The sequence below is a fragment of the Triturus cristatus genome, chromosome 2_2 (assembly GCF_964204655.1).
Source record: "Triturus cristatus chromosome 2_2, aTriCri1.1, whole genome shotgun sequence".
In the NCBI taxonomy this organism is placed as follows: Eukaryota; Metazoa; Chordata; class Amphibia; order Caudata; family Salamandridae; genus Triturus; species Triturus cristatus.
Window position 1 is genome coordinate 79,536,170 of NC_140582.1, and position 23,219 is coordinate 79,559,388.

Here is a 23,219-nt window from a genome sequence, read left to right on the forward strand (position 1 = left end):
TTCAGTAATGTATTGCCACAGAGGTATTGAATGTTACCGTAGTTGTGCTTCTACATACAAACTGTGTATTAAATAATTGAAAATGCCAATAAAATATGTTTTTTTTTAAAGTTACAAGTATAACCTTCCCGGAGCAAAGGCTGTACAAATGTTGGTCTTTGTCCAGCCGTACAAACTTTCTGTTGGAATGCAAGTATGGATCTGTTCAGCATCTTATGCTATGTAAAAAAGATAAGCAACTCCTTGGCGATATTTGGCATGATGGATGGTGCTGAATGTGTTATCTCGCAAAAAAGACTGCCTTGCTCTAAAGCAGTGTTTCCCAAATTGTGGTTTGCAAAAGTCAGAGCAGTAAATAAAGATGCTATTAAATTTTGTGTTTGATATGTCAGTGATTTAAAGACAGATGTCAAATGTCAGACTGCCTTATTCTTTTAACATGAGAATTGGTGTTTACTTTTTTCTCTGACAGCAGAGAGAGAAGAGTTTTTAAAGAGAATTATGTGACCATGTATGGTGGTGTTTTTTGTAATACACACTAAAAAGTAAATAACTGTAAATGAACTGTAAGTATCCAGCAGTTAGGAAAGCAAAAATGAAGCACATTTTTGTAATTCTGAAGTGTGCTGTAAAGAGGGATTTTAATAGGGTCATAAGAAATCGGGAAACTTACTTAGTGATGCACAAACGATACCTATTCACAGAAACCCGATTTCCACATATTATCATTTGTGTGCTTTACAGTAGAATCAGTATAACTGTATGGCTGTGCAACTTTAGTGGCCATTTCAATGGAAAATGTGCAGTCTGTAAATGATAATGCACTGTCAAACGATGCCTTAGTTACATTAAAACAATCTCCCCACCTCATGTTCGTTAAAGATGCATGGGTCACAAAAGTTTAGTGTTCTAAAAAGTGGACTGTGGTTCTAAAACGTTAGGGAAGCACTGTTCTATAGGGTTCTTCTGGAAAGATAAGAAATGTACATAAAATACATTTCTGAAGGTCCCCTAGATAAAGTAGAGTATCTGAGAGTGTTGAAAGATACATACTGGCTGGAATCAAAAAAATAAGTAAGGAAGGACCCGAAGTGTATGCTCTTTTTAAACAATGGCTTCGTCCATATAAATAAACTGATAGCCCCATGACTATTCAAATTTGCACAGCAAACCAGATGTGGAAAAACTGCCACTGAAGTATGACTATATATATATCTGAAGGTTACATTATATTTAAAAAATAAAACAAACGTCCTTCCTCTTGAACTAGGGATGGGTCAAAGTTGCAAACAGTTTTGCCAGTATCATCTTTCTTGATAGTGGGTAATGTCTTGCATCGATATCCAAGCAATGTTATGCAAAAGTAAGGATAATCCTTCAGGTCACTGCCTTGTATATATAGTTTATTGAGACATAACGTGTAAGAAAGCGAAGCCGCAGCTTCTTTTAGAGTATTGCACGCCTGTGGGTTCATTGTAGGCTGTTCATTTGCTAGTTTTTAATCTATCTGATTGAAGCTTACCATTCTGTTTTGTTGCCCAAAGGAACACTTTGTTAGTATTTCCCTTCTCAGCTAGCGACTGAAGATTGTGGAAGAATTTGGGTAGCTTCATTGTTGCATGACATAAAACAGAGCACTAGCAAGAATTTGTCAGATTCAGAGAATTTTTCTGCCTTATGTGTTTGTGTGAAACTGTGAGGATAGCTATGCTGCCAGATGAAATGCTCAGCAAGTAAGTGGTTGTCAATCATGTGGAGACAATTCCCTGCTGCTTGACTGAGACTTAGAAGCAGACCAATCAATGAATTGGTCTCTAATTACCCAAATAGTATAAACATTCACTAATGTGCGCCTCCATTTTTAATTTTTTTTTTACAGGAAGACGAGGATGCTGCTAAGATCAAGCCTCAAAAACTCTTCACCAGAAAGAAACAGTCCCATATTTTCTTATGTGCCTTTGCAATTTGAGCTCTGGTCTGAGTTTTGTAGATATGGAGTGTGGTAGCAAATCAGAAGAGTGCTATCCCTTTTGGGTTGAGAATGATCAAGTTTCCTCAGGATGGTATTTAGGCATAAAAAACAATTTTAAAAAAAAACATGTTTATTTCCCTTTGGGAGGTCACATAATGGCATGGCAAGTTTTATTTTGTGCCTCGCTACCTGCAAGAGTTCGACTGTGTATAGTGATATTGGTCAGGTTTGAGAAACAGTGGTAGACTTACAGTGTTGCATCTTAAAGAAACAGAGCTTAGCAATAGGTTTGTTTTTTATAAGAACTGCTATAAAAAAGGTGAACTGTTTCCATAAAACATCCTAAGGTATTTGTGGCAAGGTAAAGTCAAGTTCCATGGATGGAAAGTAATTACTTTATGTCGTTCTGAAGGCAACATTGCATAAGGTGGAGAGGAAGAATTTGTCAATGACTTTGCCACTGAGGTACCGTTGTTGGGTCTCTGTTAAGCTGTTCTCTGGACAACTGGACTGGTGCGTTACAGAATTTATTGTGTTAGTTTACTGTGTTGGCTTGTGTTTTACTTTCTTTTGCCAATTATTTTTTTTGGGGTTTGTTTTATTAGAATATTATGCTGCACGTCACAATGGGGGTTCAAAGTTCGCACAGTCTCAATGTTTTTGTTAATGCCTGGGCAAGTGATCATACCTTGGAAAGAATGGAATTAAAATGTGAGCTTATTTGGTCATCATTGAAACTGGGGTCAGTCTTGGCCCATGTGTGATAAGCCATTTTACTTCACAGTTTGGAGCGTCAGGGAAGACGAGTCTACGAGACCTCTACAAATACTGAATTCAAGGTCCACGAATTTATGGATCAAGTTTGTCATCAAAAAAGGATTAGATCTTCTGGCTTGGACACATCAGAAGGTGTGCATTAAACTGAACCCAATGGTATTGATGTTGTGTTTTGTGCATGAATATAGGGATAAAGCTAGAATTGCTTTTGATTGTGTCCTCTGCTTCTTGACCTGCCATTCTATTAGAAGCAGTCCGCCTTTGAAGGAGGCTCCTGATAACATGCTTGGGTCCATGCTGCATGCTGGTGTGGAGTTTTCAGTCATATTGTGCGTGGAGCTCAATTTCATAAAGGTGTATAATTTTATAAGGCTCCTACCATAGATTTAGCAGGCTGTGTCTTGAATTTCATTTGTTATTTACGGTCTATTCTTTGGTGATAACACTCAGATGAATATCATATTCATTTAAAATACTTACACTGATAAAACGTAAGCAAAACCTCTCGCAATTATTAAAATATTTTAAAAACTCAATGACAAACTCTGATATTAAGATATGGTCTTTACAGTTATATATATTAATATAAAAGTTTTCAAATTGAACGCATGATGAAAGAAGCTTCATTCCTGGTTATTAGAAAATTGATATTCAGCTAGAATATGTTTGATAGACCTAATTTCAGTATAGCAGTAGGGGCCTGATCTCAGCTCAGCCAAGACATCGGTCCTCAACTTTAGAACAGCAGTGCCTCCCACAGGTGGAGGGTCAGGGGAGTGAACTCCGATTAGGAAGAATGAAAATGGCCCTTCTGTGAGACCCGACTGTCAAGGCAGTAGTGTTTCGTAAACGTGTGCGCACCAAGGCCCATTTTGCAGCCAGGCTGAGATTCAGAACTGCCGATTACACTACCTCCCTTTGTTAATGCAGCTGTAGCGGCTTTGGCCCTGGTGGTATGAGCCTTCATGCCTTCTGGAGATTGCTTCTTAGCCAGCACTTAGCAGATTTTAATTCAGAGAAAAGTCCAGCTGAGAGAGACCTTTTCTGCACCACTTTGTTTTCCTTAATCCCAGTAAACCTCACAAATGGGCATTAGCCACATCATGGTCTCTTATGGTCTATGTAGAAGTTCAAAGCTCTCCTAAGGAGAAGCTGATAGAGCCCCTCCTTAGAGCCTCTCCTCCTCTTTCAAGGGCTGCAGCATAGCAAAAAATGTGGCAGTGTAATTGATCGAAAAACATGGAAGGCTGATAACACCTTTGCCAGGAAGGTAGCCCTCGTCCTCCGCGCCTATTTTTAGAGGTGGAAAGAAGTGTATGGAGGTTGCACAAAAGACCACCTGTAGTTCACTCATGAGGTGCCATAAAGTGATGGTAACAAAAAAGACTATCTTGAACGTCAAAAGCAGTAGTGAGCAACTGTGCACAGAATCAAATGGAGCACACATTGGGAATGTCAGGAGAGGATTAAGGTGGCACTGAAGAATGATGAATTGCTTTTGAGGGAGCATGTGTGTGTTGCCCTTCAGAAAACACATCACAACGGTAATTTAAAGGGAGAGGGTTGTCAGGCAAACATAAAAATACAGAGAGTGCAAACAAATAACCCTTAACTTTGCCTACTGAAAGGCCAAGCTTGGCCAACGACTAGAAGAACAACAATACATCAAAGAGTGTGGCTTGTGAGGTGCATGATAACGGACCCACACACCAGGTCACAAACTGCCCAGCACAGAAGGCTTTCGAGGACAGGAGTCTGGCTGCAAGAAGGACATCTACCATTTCAGACGTCAGCTCACAGAATTCCACTTTTGCCACACATGGTGATGCGAGTTGTGGAGATTCTAGTGTAGGACCCTCCCCGTTGCTCTGAAATGAAGTCCACCACCAAAGAAGTAGCCAAATCAGATGGCAAATGCTTATCTCATGAGCTCTTGGAACCACTTACCCATGGCCCAGCCTGGGGCTATTAGGATGATTTGGGCCAGCCTGTCCCAACTTTCCATGGAACGCCAACCATTTGAGTAGTGGCAAGAACATGTACAGGAGATCTACGTCACATCGCAGACGGAATTCACCCCGAATTACCTTTTTCGAAGGAAACTCCAGCATGCAGAAGCTTTGACACTGCACATTCCCAGCAGTGACTAACCGATTGAGAGAGGCATGCCCCAATGACTAAGATACCCAGTGCCACCTCGGAATGTAGGCGCCACTCGCTGTCCACCAGCTGTCATTGCTCAGCTCAAGTGCTCTGACCTACCCCCCAATGAAGAACATGTGCATTGGGAATTCAATGAAATTCATTGTAATATAATGATAAAACAACTGCACAAGGAAACAATGTAAATAAGCGTAATGGAAAATCAGGAATGATGAATTCTCAGTAAAATGTACTATGACTTCAACAAAGAACGACTGAGTTTAAATTTTCAGTTACATATAGACAAGAGTCTAGGATCTTGGATCCAGTGCTTAGTGGGACTATTCCTCGTCTAAGTGCATGGCAGATTTTCGTAGAACAGTTGATCTTTATAAAAAGTAAAAATATGGAAAAACAACAAATACAAACTGGAATTCACACAAACAGGTGCTATACCTCATCAGATACAGAAATTTTTAAGCAATGCGCAGCATTCGAATGAACTGCCGGCTGTTAATTATAGGGTCTTTTTTGTAAAAGAATCCTATCTGAACCGTATAAAATAAGTATATAAATTCTGCCTAGTGGGATCAACCAATGAACTTTGTACTGCGAGTGTAGTTTGGTTTGAAGTACTAGTCACATTTCTAGACTTGATATGAGGTGAAGCGATGACTAATGTATATTTTAGGTTTGGTCTTTGAATCCTCATTTTATCTCAAGTTTATACTGGACTCCTATTTCTGTGTATTTTATGGAGACTCATAAAACGATACTTTAGGCAAGGTTGCAATATTGTTTTGTAGTATTGCATACAGATTTGGGATTAAGATGAAGGCAAGCCATCATTAGGATTTGTAACAGAGTTCCTGTTTTTGCCTTCTGTTTATGTTGAGCTATGTTCACAAATTTAGAGAACACTTTTTTCTATTTTAATGTATGTGTTCTAAGCTGCATTGCAGTCATTATAGTACTATGTTCTGACTGCCACAAAGATTCTTATTATAATACGATTTATGCTGTGAAAAAAAAAGCGGTACAAAAGGGGGTGGTGATGGACGGAGCATCAGAGCCAATCAAACACTCGCACCCAGTCAACAGATCTGGGTTTGATCCATCACCATTCTTTAGCCCACTCTGCCACCCCAGTTCAGACATGGCCATATGCAAATCAGTCTGACCCTGTGCCTCATGGGAACAGTCCAGCCTGAACTGCCAAGCCATGCCTTCCCTGGACCGGAAACAAGCTTCCTAGGACCGGTTTCTGGCATTTCAGCCATCTTCAGCCAGGCTTGCTTGAATCCAGTGCGAAAGTGAGCAAGGGACTCACGTCTGAGCATACCCTGCCAACTTATGGCGAACAAAGCGGTACAAAAGGGGGTGGTGATGGACGTGGAAGAAAAAGGCCAGTAAGAGAGACTCAGCCACTATGTAGAAGGGATAGTCCGCATGAGGGAGAGAGTAAAGGAAGATGAAAACACACCAAGCAGATTTCCTTCCAGTTGAAAACTCCAAAACCTACTTACTAGCGGAGACCTCAGGTGTTTCCAAATGACACACACTCGCTACTGGAATCTTTAAACTGTCTTGAGAACATTTGAAGATCTCATAAAAAAAAAATCTGATTCGAGATTTACAAATACATTGCGAACATCAAATTATACCCAAAAGCCCCTGGAAAAGACATTAATCCCCTCAAACATAGCTGCTTAGTAATCCAAACTATTTCTAGTTTTTAGCCTTCAGTAAAGTACAACGGAGAGCAGCCGCACTGCAGGTTAAGTGGGAGACTGAAGAGAGTAGGCCCTTCACTGATCCATAATTGGAAAAACCATTAGCACAGCCACATAAAATGTCCCATAACACCAGGTTCCAAATCATTCGGTTTAATATATTTTACAGGGCATATCTGATCCTTGTTTGGCTGCACAAGATTTACCCTAGACTAAGCTCAGGTTGTCCTAGATGCCAGGCCCCTGGGGCGGATATGAAAAATAGGTTTTGGGATTGCCAGGTGTTAAAAGCTCATTGGAGAGCAATCACTAGGATGATACTCTCAATCAGTGATCATAAAAATCTTTATATCCTGGAAAATAGCTTTCTAGGCTCTTTATGTGCCCCAAACAACAATGCTGAGAACATATCCATGAATATATTACTGCTTGCTAAACGCTCCATCATAGTAAAATGGAAGGTACCCCTTCATCCAAAAGGATCACACTGACTGGATGCCGTCATACGCTAAGCCATTCATACTCGCAAACATTTCTTCAGGGGCCACAAAGTATGGTCTACGAAGTGACTGAGGGCCGCACTGATGCCAGCAAGGTGTAAGTAGGGTGAAGAATGTATGTAAGGTAGGTGTAGGGGGACTGAAGCATGTACATCTTTGTGGCTGAATTGCACAGTGTTAAATCAGAAAACCTGGGATCAATCCCGGCTTCCCCACTTGACCAACTTGTGTGATCCTTGGCAATTATACTTTTCACTTTGCCACCATTTTCTACATTATCACATATAAGAGAACCTCAAAATACATGAGTTGAGGACGTGTGCAGTACAAAACCTTCTCGAGTTTGATTTATGACATTATAATGTTGTCCATGTTTAATAGCCCCAAAGGCCACCCATAGGATGCACATGACAAACTGATGTGCCACTTAGTTCACTATTGGCATTGTTGTCTGAGTGGGGGAAAGCAAGAATGTTTGAAAACTATCATTTAAATAAAAAAAAATTAAAAAACCTCAATGCAGAAGTTTGATCTGATTTACTAAGGTGAAACGCTTCTACATGTTAATGAAATACACTTTTTTAAATTTTGAAGAGACTTTATCTAAATTTTTACACATTAATTCTAAGATGTCTTTAAAAATGAAGGAGTTTCTATAGTTAAGCGGTTCCGGACACCTTAGTTATTCTCCTTTCTATAACTGCATGTAACATGTAAATAAATGCTTGCGACTAAGATCTTAGCAATTTGGTAAGACCAGTACACTTTAATAGCAACCCCCAATTTTGATGTGGGGTAGGCTCGTGCGAGATATCAAATCTTTTTTCCTTGGTACACTCTCTAGCTGCCCTGACCAACAGGGGAGTTAACATGAAGAGGGCGTCCCAAAAAACACACCCATTGATAAATTATGCAGAAGTGGCCTTCTTGCTGTGTTGCAGTTTTATTTTGTTTTTTTCTTAAAATCCGGATGTCGAAACATTGGGATTTTTTTCATTTAAACAGGGACTCTTCCCCTCCCTTTGAGTGGTGTAACTTTTTTGTTGGAACAGTACAGAGTTCTTCGGTGTCAGTCCTGAAGGGTCGGATCTATGCCAGAATTTTAAGATAAATACATTTATCTAAATGTGGATATGCTAAAAAGCTGGCATGGATCCGGCCTCCAGGACAGACATTGGAGAACCCTGGAATAGTAGATCACTAACCTTGTTTTCCTTCCGATTGGGAACATCTTAATCTTTACAATAAAATGTTAGGGAAGCTATGTAAGTGCCAGCTGATATTTTTCAAAGACAATAATGGATTTGTCAGTCATTTTTGTTTCTATTTGCTACCGCCATTTATAGTTTCCAGCCTATTTCAAATGACTAAATATGATTAAATATGTCTACCAAGCAACTTCAGTTCTTAACACAGATATTCTAAATGCAAATAAATTGTGTTGTTTGCATTTAGGAAACCTACTACTATGTAACATGACTTCAGTGTACTGAATAATTTCAAATAAGTAAAGATGGTGCTTACAACTCTCTTTGGTCCAGATTCCTGCATAGATGAAATTCCTTGCCTCTTCAGATAGTCCTCAATTTTCTCCTCATCCAAGGAATCTACAGGGATACTCCGCCATAGTTTCTGGAATTCTGAAATTCAAACAAATAAAGAGCCTGGTTTAATTACCATCAACCTACTGCGAATACAACTTTAAAAAAAACCTCAAATGACTGAATGACAAGCCTTGGCTTAAGCGGTGGTGAAGAATGGTCAAGGGATATCAGGCCGATGAAATTCAGAACACTGCTCACTACAGGCTGGTCATTCAGAGAACACAAATAAGCACTCATGTAGACTTAAATTGTCCCTAATACGGATTATTTGCAAATGCCTACAAGCGCCTTAAATACTCATGATGTCACACACAGGATTCTAAATTTCAATTTCTCACTTCAAAAGTCACAAAAATGCTTGTGTGCCAATAGACATTCTTTGCTTCCAGAATACCACCAAATAAACACGAAGGAGCTGATTTTACTACTCCAAATATGCTATTCAAAAAATTAGGAAGGCAATCAGAAATTTCGTTTACAATATACTTTATTAACTAATTCATTTATTTCATCTCAAGTTTAAATGGCGCTGGTCAACTACCGAACAAACTTGGGCTAAAAACATCAAATGACTGACAAATATACATACAAGTTTTTTACATTTGATTCAACCTATACAGTTATTTTGTGAGCATATACTAATTTAGGGCCAAACTTAGAGCAGTAAAACAAAACAGAAACTCTGCCTCGTATATACTGTAGCTCAAAAGGGCCACCTCATCCCACACTACAGACTAGAGGCAATTTAGTGTAAGAGGACAGCATTAAAACCTACCAGGAGAAGCTCAAAACATGCTGAATTTGTGGGCTCAGTGGACTAATGCATCTCCTGCATGAATCGGTCTTTATTGGTCAGTTTCTGACCCAGCAGGTTTGGTAAACTCTTAACACAGCTATTCATACAAATCCCTTAACGCACAAAATTCATAGCATCAAAGTATTCATAGTGTAATTCTTTAATACAAAATCTGCACACAAATAATGATGCAAAGCTTTAGTCTTTAGTTTTCCTCTTGGTCCTTCATGTAATATCACAAACTGTGATTCAGTCGGAAAGCCAATGTCAAATGCCAACAAGTGTTTCGTCGTCTTCATATATTTAACATGCGACTTTTTCAAGGCTGAAACGGCTTTTATCAGTATATATTATCGTGCAGTGTTAATTCCGACCCACACGATCGATCGTACTCGAGGCAACCGGCGTGAGGAGGACACCACATAATCGCATTACATACAAGTTGTCTACTTGAATGTTTGAAATATCCACTCCAGCAAACTCCTCTAGAGAGAGATTACCCACGCCGGAGGATCGTGTGGGTCAGAATTAACACCGCACGATAATATATACTGATAAAAGCCGTTTCAGCCTTGAAAAAGTTGCATGTTAAATATATGAAGGCGACGAAACACGTGTTGGCATTTGACATTGGCTTTCCGACTGAATCACAGTTTGTGATATTAAATGAAGGACCAAGAGGAAAACTAAAGACTAAAGCTTCGCATCATTATTTGTGTGCAGATTGTGTATTGACGAATTACACTATGAATACGGTGATGCTATGAATTTTGTGTGCTAAGGGATTTGTATGAATTTGTGTACTGTAGCCTAGCCCACAGAATAATTAGGAGAGTTGGGTTGTTCTCGTCTCTCTTTTAGCACCATACAAAATACTAATAAATAACTTAGTGAATTTTTCCAGGAGCGCCGTCCCTATTAAACAATACCACTATCCTTGCAATTGTTTTCTAAACACAGCTAGTTTGAGCGCCATCCCTTAGTTTAAAATCAAATGGTTTACGAAATGCAATGACAACAGCCAGATCGAGTGGCAATATATGAAACAGTGGACGCATGCCGAGACACATCAGTAATAGAAGACAGAGGACCAAAATCTCCTCACTTTCGAAATTGAAACATTTAGAATGCAGATCAGGTTACAATAAAGCTAAAATGAAAAAGCTTAGAAGGAATAGCTGCTCTATCAACCTACTGGTAAAATTAGGAATGCTGCATAGGTTCCTTTCCACGTATGCAATAGAAACTAAGGATCAGAAACTGAGGAATGTAAAAAGGTGCAAAAGTTCAGCTAAGGACAGACTTGATAGAAAAAAAGACACACAAAGCGAAATGCTGCACTAAAGCATTAAAAACAAGCATTGGCAATGTCAATAGGTTTGGCCTAAAAGTAGAAGTATCTTTGTTGTCATTCATGGGTTTAGGCACTCAATAAGTCATCATACATGCATACTGTCACTCATTTTTGGACTCGTGCATCCATATATAGATACACGGACTCATTCTTGTATTCACCCTATGACACAACCGCAATAAAACACACAAGTTCAATGACATTAAATTAAAGGAATGCAGGTTAAATAAAGTAAAATATGCTGCTGTCTAAACATGGCACGCATATGCTTGTAAACTGAACATACCAGCAGGTGTCTGTCTTGCAGAGGTATTGTAAATAGCCTATTGTTGCTTTAACGTTCTAGCATGACCACCAAATTTACAACCAACATGTTGGCCATCTTTGTATAGTTAAATAATGATACACTACGGAGTAAAGCATTCCATAGGGATCTCCTGGTTTAAAGGAAGTAACCATGTGGGCTGCATCACACTGCAGATTAAACAAGTGACAAGCAAGCGACCCATTAGCAATGCCTGAAGAGGTGCAGTATTCTCTTAAGAATAACTGAAATAAAAAGAGGAGCATCAAAGAAATGAAATGGGAGGGGAATTGTAAAAACGAGAACTTTGAAAACGAATGGACTGGCCAAACAACCCTGACCCTAAACCACACTCATTTTCAGGTAGATGTACAAATGTGCTCAGAACATGCTGCCCTTCACAGGGCACGAGGACAAAGTTACTTACCTGCGATAGCAATCTTCCTGGTGGATACTCCATCTACCTGCAGATTCCTCACTTCTAGAACAACTCCAGGTGTCAGACTGAATCTGGAAAACTCCAAAGTAAAGACGTCACCGGTAGATGGCGCTGGACTCAGTTGGTGCCAGAAGTGAAGTCAGGCGACGCCACTAACGCCCTTAAGCGCCCGCCCCGTGCATCGACGTCCGTTTACCTCCATTTTTAGGTCTCGCCTGACCCAGCGCATGCGCTGGTCTGGCGAGACTTATTGAGAGGGCTCCAAAAAGTGCTACCAGGCCAGCCTAGAGCTACAGTGCATGTGCGCGGGCGCGCGCGCCGCGCTTTACCGCAATTACTTACACTTTCGCGGCTGCACGGCCGCTTTGATGTTTGATCGTGATCACGATCACTTTCACTTTCGCGGCCGCACGGCCGCTTTGCATAGCCAATAGGTCTCGCTTTTGGGACCTTATAAGTATTTAATTATGCAACTGTTGCATGGCTAAACACGTATAAGGTCCCAAAGACGAGACCTATTGGCTATGCCAATGCTTGTTTCCAAGCCTTCAAGATGAGAGGGAGATTAAAATCGTGAGGAACTGCAGTAACAACATGTTTGCAATCTGGGGTTTTATTGAGTTTCCCTACAAGACATCCATCAAACAGGGAAGCAGGCAGGTCAATGAGGAATCTGCAGGTAGATAGAATATCCACCGGATAGATCGTTACCACAGGTAAGTAACTTTTTCTTCTGATGGATACTTCTACCTGCAGATTCCTCACCTGTAGAACAGATTTCACAGAAATACCCTGATCAGCAGGAGGGTTGATGGATGATTCACACCAAGAAATTCTGCAAAATAGAACCAGCTAAATGTACGTCCCAGCACACCTTTACATCAAGTCAATAGTGCTTTGTGAAGTTGTGCAAGGAAGCCCATGTCGCCGCCTTACAGATATCTGCAATTGGGACACCCTGAACTCCTGCAGTAGTGGTGGACTTGGCCCTGGGTGAATGGGCCTGGATTCCTTTAAATGGCTCTTTCTTGGCTTCAACGAGCTTTTGCACCCCGGCGCTTTAAAACACGCGATTAAGAAATAGGAGACTTCCATGAATTTGAGTTTATCACCACGGAGACAGCGTAACTATGGACCGACAAGAGCAACATTACCACTGAGCATTTGATATGGACAGGCCATTGTGATTGATGAAGTGTTTTGGTATCAGTTATTCTTATGCACTTTTCAGTTTATAGAGGTGTTTTGACTATTATGATATTCATATGAATATAACTATGGATTTTTTTTCTAGCGAATCATTTCATGTACATATATATATGGATTTTGATTTCAGTGACTTGGTATTGTCATTAATCTGTAGAGGAACACAAATTATGGGGATTGCTAATGAGGTTCATTTATTTTAAGCAGACAGTAGGATACTTGGGAGTTAGAAATATTTGCGATATGCAGCGTTTTAAGTCCTTCTTTTTGTGGGGAAGGCGAGTGCACTGTGGGAGTTGTAGTTTTTGAGGTGAAGTCTGCAGGTGTCGTTTTTCTGATAACATCGAGTGCAGGTGAAGAGGGTAGAGTCACATGGGGGTAATTACGAGGTTGCCTGACGGTTATTTAAGAGGACGTGAGTGTGTACGCATCGATTACACAAAGAATATGCACGAGGAGGTAACTTTCTCACGGACACGAGAGAAAACAGGTGAGACTGTTGGAAGTGGCTGCAAGTGCATACAAACAGCAAAGTAATAAGCTAGGTAGAGAATGAGAGAATATCGATGTGGTGATAGTGAGGGATAACAAGAAAAGTAGGAAGTGGTGTGGAGGCATCAGTAAGGGATAGTGTGCAAGTTGGCATGATTGGAAGTAACGGAGTTTGGTAACGGATGGTGCAGGGTAGGTGCCCTCTGGGAGTGTAACGGGAGAACATAGGTGAGGGTTGATGACCTGCAACAGGAGGGGATTTATTTTGCGCTTTGTAACAATTTTGGTTAAAACAAGTTAGGGTAAGGTGGGAGGAGGGCAGAGAGTTGCAGCTATAATCACGTTTTTTTAAGTGATTGGGTGAAGGGAGGGGGCATTACACGTTATGTTTTTTATTAGTACTTTTTCACAATGTTGTGATACCGCAGTGTTGGCACACATGAATTATAATGGTATAATCAAGTGACACTGTCCAATTTCATGTGTTAGATTCTCCTGACGAAGAGCCCATCGGGCTCGAGATGCATTGGGACAACATATGTCGTGCTGACTTTACAGAAGGATCAATTTGTGCGTACTACTGTAAGAAGCCCAAAATGGCATACAGCATGTATTTGGAATGTCTAATAAAGACTACAGATTGTATCTTACGGTCTCCGTTGTGGTGAAGGTTATTAAGGATTAAAGAGTAACAAAGAAAAGAAAAATTACATTGACTAAGAGATTACTGTAGATTACCTGGAGGAACACAATTTATTGGAGGGAGTTGTTCCCACTCACCGCAGTGCACCAGTAAAAGAGCGCAAGGATAGTGCTTGGTTTTTCACGCATTCTTTCTTGGCTTAGGCATAGCAGGCTATAATGCAGGAGATGATCCATCAGGATAGGATTCACTTCTGAACCGCTTACCCTTCTTGAGTCCACAATAGCCTAGGAAGAGCTGGTCAACCAACCAGTATTCCTGGGTGCGGTCCAAGTAGTAATTAACCACTCGCCTAGGATCCAACTAATGCAACCATTTCTCCTCCTCCATACATTGAGGTGGATGGTAGAAGTTTGAAATGGGTAATGGATTGGGCACCGTGAAAAGGAATGATCACCTTAGGAAGAAAAGCAGCCCTGGTTTGCAACAGAAACTAGTCTGGGAAGAAGGTAACCAACGGGGATGACAGCTTTGGGCCTGCAACTCACTAATTCTTCCAACAGAGGTGATGGCAACCAAAAATAAAGTTTTGAGGGTCAACATGTGAAGGGTACAACTGTGCAGGGGCTCAAACGCAGTCCCCATTAAAAAGGCAGAGCGGAGTACACGTGGAGAATCACAATAAGTGTGCATACGATACCTTTCTCTGCCACTCTGGGGCGATAAGAATGACTTGGGCCTGGCAAATCTTCCTCAGAACCTGTGGAATCAATGGTATGGGGGTAAATTTATAATGTGGCTGAAAGTTCCACGTTGACTGAAAGTCATCCCCAAAGGCTCCCCACAACAGATTCTGGAGTGCACAAAACTGCTAACATGGATAATTTTCAGATACGACAAAAAATTCCACATATGGAGTGTCCTATTGAGAGAAGATGTTCTGGACTAACTCAGTGGAAGATGCCACTCGTGATCAGCAAGATAATGCCGACTCAAGCTGTCGGCTCGGACATTCAGAGACCCCCACTAGGTGATAGGTGGTGGGCTACATCCCTTATCGGTGTGCCCAAGATCACAGTCTCAACGCTTCTGCCAAAGGTGGCGAGAGCCTACTCCTCCTTGTTTGTTCACAATCCACATCACAGTCAATGTCTCTATGGATCAACCTACAGTGAACGAACAGAATGCCTGTGCACCAGCCAAATCGCCCACAGTTATAGCAGGTTGATGTAAAGAACTGCTCTTTCAAAGCCATGAGGCCTATGATCTCCAGGTCCTCCAAGTAAGCCCTCCACCCTAGTGTAGAGGCATCCATCACTACCGTAGTCATGACCACAGGGGAAGTGAAGGTCATCCCATATGCGAAGTTCACCTCTTTCAACCACCAAGCCGCTTCCTCCACAGTGCTGGAGGAGATCATGATGGAGTCCAACAGGTCTCCCACATAAGGGAGCCACTACCTGAGGAAGCAACACTGCAGGTCCCTCATGTGCCATGGTGTTGGCATGACCTGAATAGTGCAGGAAGGCTGCAGACATCAGAATCACAAGACTCTCAGGACTGGAACTCTAGCACCTTGGGATTATCTCCTAGAAGTTTCTGATTCTATGAAGAGGAGAAGGCGGCACGGAGAAAGGTGGTGTCACGCACCGAACCTATGAACTGGATTTGTTGTGCTTATTTCCCTGTCTGTGGTACAAAAGGGGGGTGGTGATGGACGGAGCATCAGAACCAATCAAACACTCACACCCAGTCAACAGATCTGGGTTTGATCCATCACCATTCTTTAGCCCACTCTGCCACCTCAGTTCAGACATGGCCATATGCAAATCAGTCTGACCCTGTGCCTCATGGGAACAGTCCAGCCCGAACTGCCAAGCCATGCCTTCCCTGGACCAGAAACAAGCTTCCTAGGACCGGTTTCTGGCATTTCAGCCGTCTTCAGCCAGGCTTGTTTGAATCCAGTGGCAAAGTGAGCAAGGGACTCACGTCTGAGCATACCCTGCCAACTTATGGCGAACAAACCGGTACAAAAAGGGGTGGTGATGGACAGAGCATCAGAACCAATCAAACACTCACACCCAGTCAACAGATCTGGGTTTGATCCATCACCATTCTTTAGCCCACTCTGCCACCTCAGTTCAGACATGGCCATATGCAAATCAGTCTGACCCTGTGCCTCATGGGAACAGCCCAGCCCGAACTGCCAAACCATGCCTTCCCTGGACCGGAAACAAGCTTCCTAGGACCAGTTTCTGGCTTCAAGCAAGCCTGGCTGAAGACGGCTGAAATGCCAGAAACCGTTCCTAGGAAGCTTGTTTCCGGTCCAGGGAAGGCATGGCTTTGGTTCTGATGCTCTGTCCATTACCACCCCCTTTTGTACCGCTTTATTTCCCTGTCTGGCACTAACTCAACTGCCCCCTTCAGAATGAGCATTAAGTATAATGAGGTTACCCAGTGATATTCAGAACCTGGGTATCTGAAATCCAAGGTAAGGTAGGTTCTGTCGGGAGGAGTGTAATTACTTTAGCTAGGTCTTAAACAGATGCACCAAAAATTAAATGGAACACAAAGTATATAAAAATGTTCATTCAATAGACATCAATCCCTACATGCTTGAATCTCCAAACCGTACAAATTTCTGCTTTTCAAGTGGAGTGGAGAGAGTAAGGAAATGATTGTGCAGTCACGTCGACGTTTTGACCCAAAAGGTGCATGATTCAAGCAGGTCTTCTTCAGGACAGGGGGGGACAGCCAGTCAGAAGCCTGAGGAGCAATATCCGGTGAAGGGACACAACCTCAGGTGTTAGTGGTTCACTTGGGAATTCCATGGCCAATTCCAGTGAGGTATTTACGCTGTTTGCCGATGACAGGCCTTGAAATTTTTGTACGGTGTCCTGGTATGGGTCGTCATAGGCGGAAACTCCAAGCAGTCGGAGTCTCTGACAAAGAGTTTGTGAAGGTGTGTCTTGTAAGCTTCCTCTTTTAGCAAGCGTTATGGCTCCATGCAGGAATGGATCCAGAGGATCAACGTCAGTGGCGCTGTATGAGGAGGTGGGGCAGTGGTGGGAGTGGCACCATCCATTGAGTCTGTACTGGTGCCGAGAAATGGAGCGCCAGATCAAAGCATGGAAGTATGAACGTTGGATCCGAAGGCACAATGCATTAGTTGGAACTGCAAGAACAGGGGAAGCCGTGGTGGAGTTGATGGCCCATATGGCATTGACGCTTGGCAAAGTTACTGTATATGGCATTGTGAACAGATGCCGGATCAGATTACAGAGCCCCAGAATTCGGGGAATAGTGGCAGCGGAGGCATGGGTGCCGGCTACCAGAGCTCAAGACACTGTGAAGGTCTATCCGGAGCCGGTCCCGATGGAGGAGCAGGACTGCATGGAGGATCATCAAGTGGCATATCGACCGACTCTGGTTCCAAGGACAACTATCTTGTGAGAGTCAGAGGGCGCCTGAGAGACTCACCTCTCAAGAGCTTCTTTGACTTCTTATGGTGTTTTCCCTCGCTTGGTGGACGAGGAGGATGGAGAATAGGAATAACGGTGAGAATGCTTTTGATGCCAGTGGTTGACCTTTGCCATGGTCATAAAAAGCTTGGTCTTCTGCTCCTTAATGGCCTTAGGATTCATGCCAAACAAGTCTTGGAATCATGATCAGACCACAGACACCATAACAACACAGAGTGGTGGTCTGTGATGGACATCTGCCCCTCACAATCCTTATAGGGTATAAAACCCACATTTTTGGGAGGAGACATGATACTACTTTAAAGATAATTTGTGTGAGGAATATCCTCAGAGAATAAAGCTCCAGGTCTACGCCAAAGGTGCGGAAAAAAGGGAATGGACGGTGATGCCCCGCAGTGGGTACTTTATGGCCTTGGTGGTGTTGCCTGAATTCACTTCTGGCGCCAACCGAGTCTAGCGTCCTCTACTGCCGAGATTGCCACTTTAAAACTTTAACGTTTTTTAGGTACAGTCTGTCACCTGGGGTTGTTCAACTGGAGAGGAACCTGCAGGTAGAAGTATCTATTAGAAAGACAATGACTTATATGGACTGAACCATTGCCCCCATGATGTACGCTGTTCTAGATGAAAGCAGCGTTTAAATGACACTCAGACAGACCAATCAATGACAGAACAGAGCTGAACGAAAGGCCCTCTATGCAACTTTATGGATATATATTTAAATGGAGATGTATGTAGTATTTAATGTTTTTATTGCTAGATCCTAGTAGAGAGCTACGAAGAGATTCTAGCAATAATTATAGCAGTACAAATCTTTCTCCCCCAGGGATTGTCAGGGGTGGTAACCAACATTAAAATCCATCCCTATAAAGGTAATCTATGACATTTCATGTAATGAAATACCTATCTGTAGGCTTTAATACAGAAAAGTAACAATCCACCCTTAAACGCCTATTGACTTTAAAATATTCTTTTCACCATCAATACATTAGACCTACTGCCTTTATCAAAACTTTTCACAATAATCAGATCAAACCAATGACATTGGAACTTTCTTTCTAACACACCAAAAAGGCCTCCATCTGTTTTCATTGGCTTGTCGCTGTACCCAACTGATTCCTCCTGTAATGAACTTAAGTTTTCCCACAAGCCAACCATCAGGCATACATAAATAAAATCATACATTTAGAAGAATTAGAGTGGGCAAAACAAAAAACTATGTCTCCTAAGACGGCCTAACAAGGATTCTGATAGTGACAACCCTCTATATCCAGACTTTGTCAGAGGGAGCAACCAGCACCAAAACCCTTGCCTACTATGATCACCTTGAGGTTCCATGCAACGAAATAACCATATGGAAGCTTTGGTATAGAAGAACAACAAATCTGCACTTAAATACCATTGACTTTAACATATGCTTTTCAAAATAAATTCGTCAGGCCTTGTGCCTTTATCATAAAATGTATTAATCAACAGATCAGGCCTATAGCCATGATAAATAGTGTGCCACCACAACCCACTCAGTCCATAAGCTTTGCCACAAGCTAAAAGTGCAATAAAAGCAGTGTTTTTAGTGGAAGCACCTATATTTGGCCTAATCAAATCCTGTACTCAAGGAAACTACTAACATGTGGGTGGAGCCTACGTCCCTCTCTCAGGAGCATTCTAAAAGTGTTGGGTTTTTTTGGTTGATAACATAAGGTCAGGAGAGAGTTGCACTCTTAACCCAGACCTAAACATCCATGTAGATTAGTGTATATAGGGATGTGTGCCCCCCACCTTTGGCATGCCCCCACCCCAAAACAATGTCTAGACAGTAATTTTGCCCCCCCCTGGTGGTAGATGGGGTGCTTACCCCCAATCTGCCCCCCACTGGGGTGCAGAGAAAGCCCACTAGACGCCATGTATGCAGTGTTTTGGGTAGGGGGCAACCCCCGGGCATCGGTCCCATCCCGCACGCCGGGTTTTATTAGACTTTCTGCCCCCAGGAAGGTGGATAGGGATATTCATCCCCAATCTGCCCCGTCTAGGAGGCATAAAGCCCACTAAACACCAGGAATTTCAAAATAGAGCCAAAACAAACAAAAGCATGGAGCGGTCTGGCACTGAACTATAACCCTACCCCAGTAGCGGTAATAGTGTCTTTCTGCTGCCGGGGGCTTGCCCCAATTGGGGAGATTGCTCAAAATCTGCCCCCCTGAGTGGCAAGGGTAAAAACCCCACTAGACACCAGGGATTTTGCATTTGGGGCAAAGAAAAGGAGTGCGGGCGTTACACTCTGGTGTTGGCCATGAACCTATGTCAGAATGGATAAACCAGTCTTTCCACCCACCCTAGGGGCAGAGAGGGGATTTGCCTAAGGCAAGGCAGAAAGTCCACAAGACACCAGGGATTTTAAAATGGCACCAAAACAAGCAAAAGGATGGGGAGGCCTACCCTAGCATAGAGCCTTACCCTTGCCCCAGTAGGGGCAATAGTGTCTTTCTGCCTCCCTTGGGGCAGATAGTGGTTTGTCCCAATTGGAAAGAGTACTTCATTCTGGGTAGAAAGCCCACTGAACACCCGGGATTTCGCATTTGGGGAAACAAAGTGGCGTGGTGTTACATTCTGACATTAGGCCATGGTCCCGCCCCAAAGGGAACCAGTACTTTGGCCTCCCCGGAGGCCAGAGAGGGAGTTTGTCTCCAATTTGCCCCAAGGGGGCAGAAAGCCCACTAGCTTACAGGACAATTTTTATTTTTTTTCCATAAAATAACGGTGCCCCCACCCTCATACCTATAACCTCAATAGTCTTTCTGCTCCAATGTGGACTAAAACATTCCATCCTAATGGCATGCAAGAAGACATTTTATTCTTCTGGATGTTGTTTTTACATAAGGACCAGGAGAGTGAGCCTCGATCCCTGTATCGTCACACTTCCCATGGTGCATGACTGCACTTTTTGGGCTTGGGTATGCCTCCACCCGGAGAAAACTACCAGACTCAGACATTTCGCAAAAGTAGACATTGAGAGGAGTCCAGGGTGGTATGCCTTGTGTGGATCCCATTACTTTGTCTTACCCAGAATGCTTTGCATACTTCAAACTCGGTCTAAAATCACGCATATTCCTTGCATTTTATGCAATGTAAACTTCCGGAATCCACAAAATACCTACTGCCCAACATTCTCCTACTTGCTCTCATAAAAACACTACCCTTCTTGTATGAGTGGGCCTAGCATCCATGACAGGAAAAGTCCCAAAACGTAATGTGGAAACAAACATTTCCTGTCAAAAAAAGAACCTGGTTTGGCAAAGAGGGTAGCTGAGTTACTTGGATCTGGCCTCGGCCGCCACCTAGGGAAACCTACAAACCCACACATTTCTGAAAGCTAGATACCCGGTGGAGTCCAGGGAGGTGCACTTTGCATGAATCACATGCCTTTTTCTTACCCACAATGCCATGCAAACTCAAATTTAGCCTAACCACGAATTTTTCTTGGATTTCTGTGACTCAATTTTCTTGAATCCACATGGATCCCCAAAATTTCTACCACCCAGTGTTCCCCCATGATAAAAAACGCTACCCCACTTGTGTGGCTGGGCCTAGTGACCATGACAGGAATAGATCAAATCAGAGTCAATGGCAGTCCCACAGTGGAACTCCCATTACCCTTGGTTTGATCCATTCCTGTTGCAATCACGAGGCGAAGCTACCTAAGTGTGGCAGCGTTATCGGGACAAGTGGGGGGAACACTGGGTGATGGGAATTTACTGGATTCAGCCTGATTCTGGAAGTGTCCATCACAAAATTGGAAGGAAAATGTTTGATTTCAGCCGACGTTTGAGGTTTGCAGGGCATATGGGTAGGAAACCCTTGTGGGATTCACACAAGGCACACCCCGTGGAATTTTTGGGGTGTCTAGTTTTTATATACGTCTGTGGTTGGTATGTTTCCACGGGTGGCAGCCCAGCACAGCCCCAAAAACAGCAGCTAACCTTATCGCTGAACTCTTCACATAGAGTTCTAGAGCTTTTTCCGTGGTGGTCTCCTTACTCCCCACACAAGTGGGATACCATTGTTATCGGGAGATGCGTAAGAAATCTGGGTGGTATGAAACTTCTGGAATCTATGAGGATACACAACTTTCCTACACATAAAAGGGAAGAAAGTGTGTGTATTTAGTCAAAGTGTGAGGTTTATAAAGGCGTCTAGGTAAGAAAACATGGCAAGAGCAATGAAAGTTACCCCACCCTGGATTCCCAGTGTCCAAGGTGTCCTGTTTATAAAAATGTACAGGATTGCTAGGTTTCCCTATGTTCTGGCTGAGATATGGTCAAAATCCACAGCTACCCACATCGAATAAAAGGGTCAGTTTTTAGTGGAAAAATGTGATGTGTCCATGTTGCGTTTTGGCACTTTTCCTGTCGTGGGCACTACGCCTACCCACACAAGTAAGGTATAATTTTTATCGGGAGACTGGGCGGAATGCTGGGTGGTAGGAAATGTGTTGCCCCTTGTAGATTTCAGAAGTTTGCCTCACATAATTCTGGGGGAAATTAGCTGTTTTTGTCAAGGTTTGTGGTTTGCAAAGGCTTCTGGGTAAGAAGTCTGGCAAGAGCCAAACAAGTCATTCGAAGTTGGATTCCCCTTGGTGTCCCATTTAAAAAAATGTACAGGTGCGCTAGGTTTCCTGATTTGCCGGCTAAGTTAGGGCCCAAAATCCACAGCTACCCACGCTACAAAAAGGAGTCAGTTTTCAGTGTAAAAACGCAATGTGTCCATGTTGCGTTTTGGACCATTTCCTGTGGCGGGCACTAAGTCTATCCACACAAGTGAGGTACCATTTTTAATAGGAAGACATGTGGGAACATAGAATAGTAGAAAATGTGTTATTACCAATTGGAATTTGCTGCATTTATACCTTCCAAATGTAAGGCAGTGTGTCAGAAAGACATTTTGAAAAATGCCCTCTGAATCGCATGCTAGAATGCATACCCACAAACTCAGAGATGTACAAATAACCACTGTTCCTAAACTCCATATCTGGTGCCCATTTCAGAAATACATAGGTTTCCTGGATATCCATTTTTCACTCTACATATTTCACCATATGAATTGGTCTATACACGGTACACAATAAAAAACCATTGTAAGGTGCAGCTCAGTTGTTGGCTCTGGGTACTTCAGGATCTTTGACATCCTACAAACAGTATATAGCCCTGCAACGACAGACGTCCAGCGGACGTAATGATAGAATGCTTTTGTAAATCGGCCACAGAGACAAAAAGTTACAGAAGAAAACATTGTCACAAATAGCTGTTTTTTCTTACCCATTTTCAATAATTCTCAATTTCAACAGTTAGTTTCTTTGGAAAAACCTTGGGGGATCTACGCATATGACCCCTTGCTGAATTCATCATTTTGCCAACTTTTCAAAACTCTATAGCTTTCCTGGATCACCCATGGGTTTCACAACATTGTCCACCACCAGGGGTGTGGAATTTATTAAAATATCTACTTGTCCAAGGGGCAGGTTGCTTCATAAATCTACTTGTCCTGTAACAAAATCCACTTGTCCCTTTGGTGCCATGTTGTGCGGCGACAAATTTAGGCAGCAATCTCATTGAATAAAAGCTCTTATATAGCCTCTCTGATTATGCCAGGGTTCATACCATAGTAGTGTTTGAATACTAGCAATACCTTTATGTTGCTACGTTGCCGCAGATCTACACACTGGGACTGAAGGTAGTGGTAAACAATAGTTCCAGGGTTGGAATGTCCTTTTGAGTCTGT

At 42.5% G+C, this 23,219-nt stretch overlaps 1 protein-coding gene across 2 annotated transcripts in view; it reads right to left on the bottom strand.

Moving 5' to 3' along the window:
- Nucleotides 1-23,219, bottom strand: part of GTF2E2 (general transcription factor IIE subunit 2) — a 216,059-nt gene that overhangs the window by 9,479 nt on the left and 183,361 nt on the right. For both annotated transcript variants that reach the window (XM_085641075.1, XM_085641074.1), the window contains exon 7: nucleotides 8,649-8,764. In XM_085641075.1, coding sequence (XP_085497201.1) covers nucleotides 8,649-8,764 — 116 coding nt within the window. The remainder of the gene's footprint in view (nucleotides 1-8,648; nucleotides 8,765-23,219) is intronic.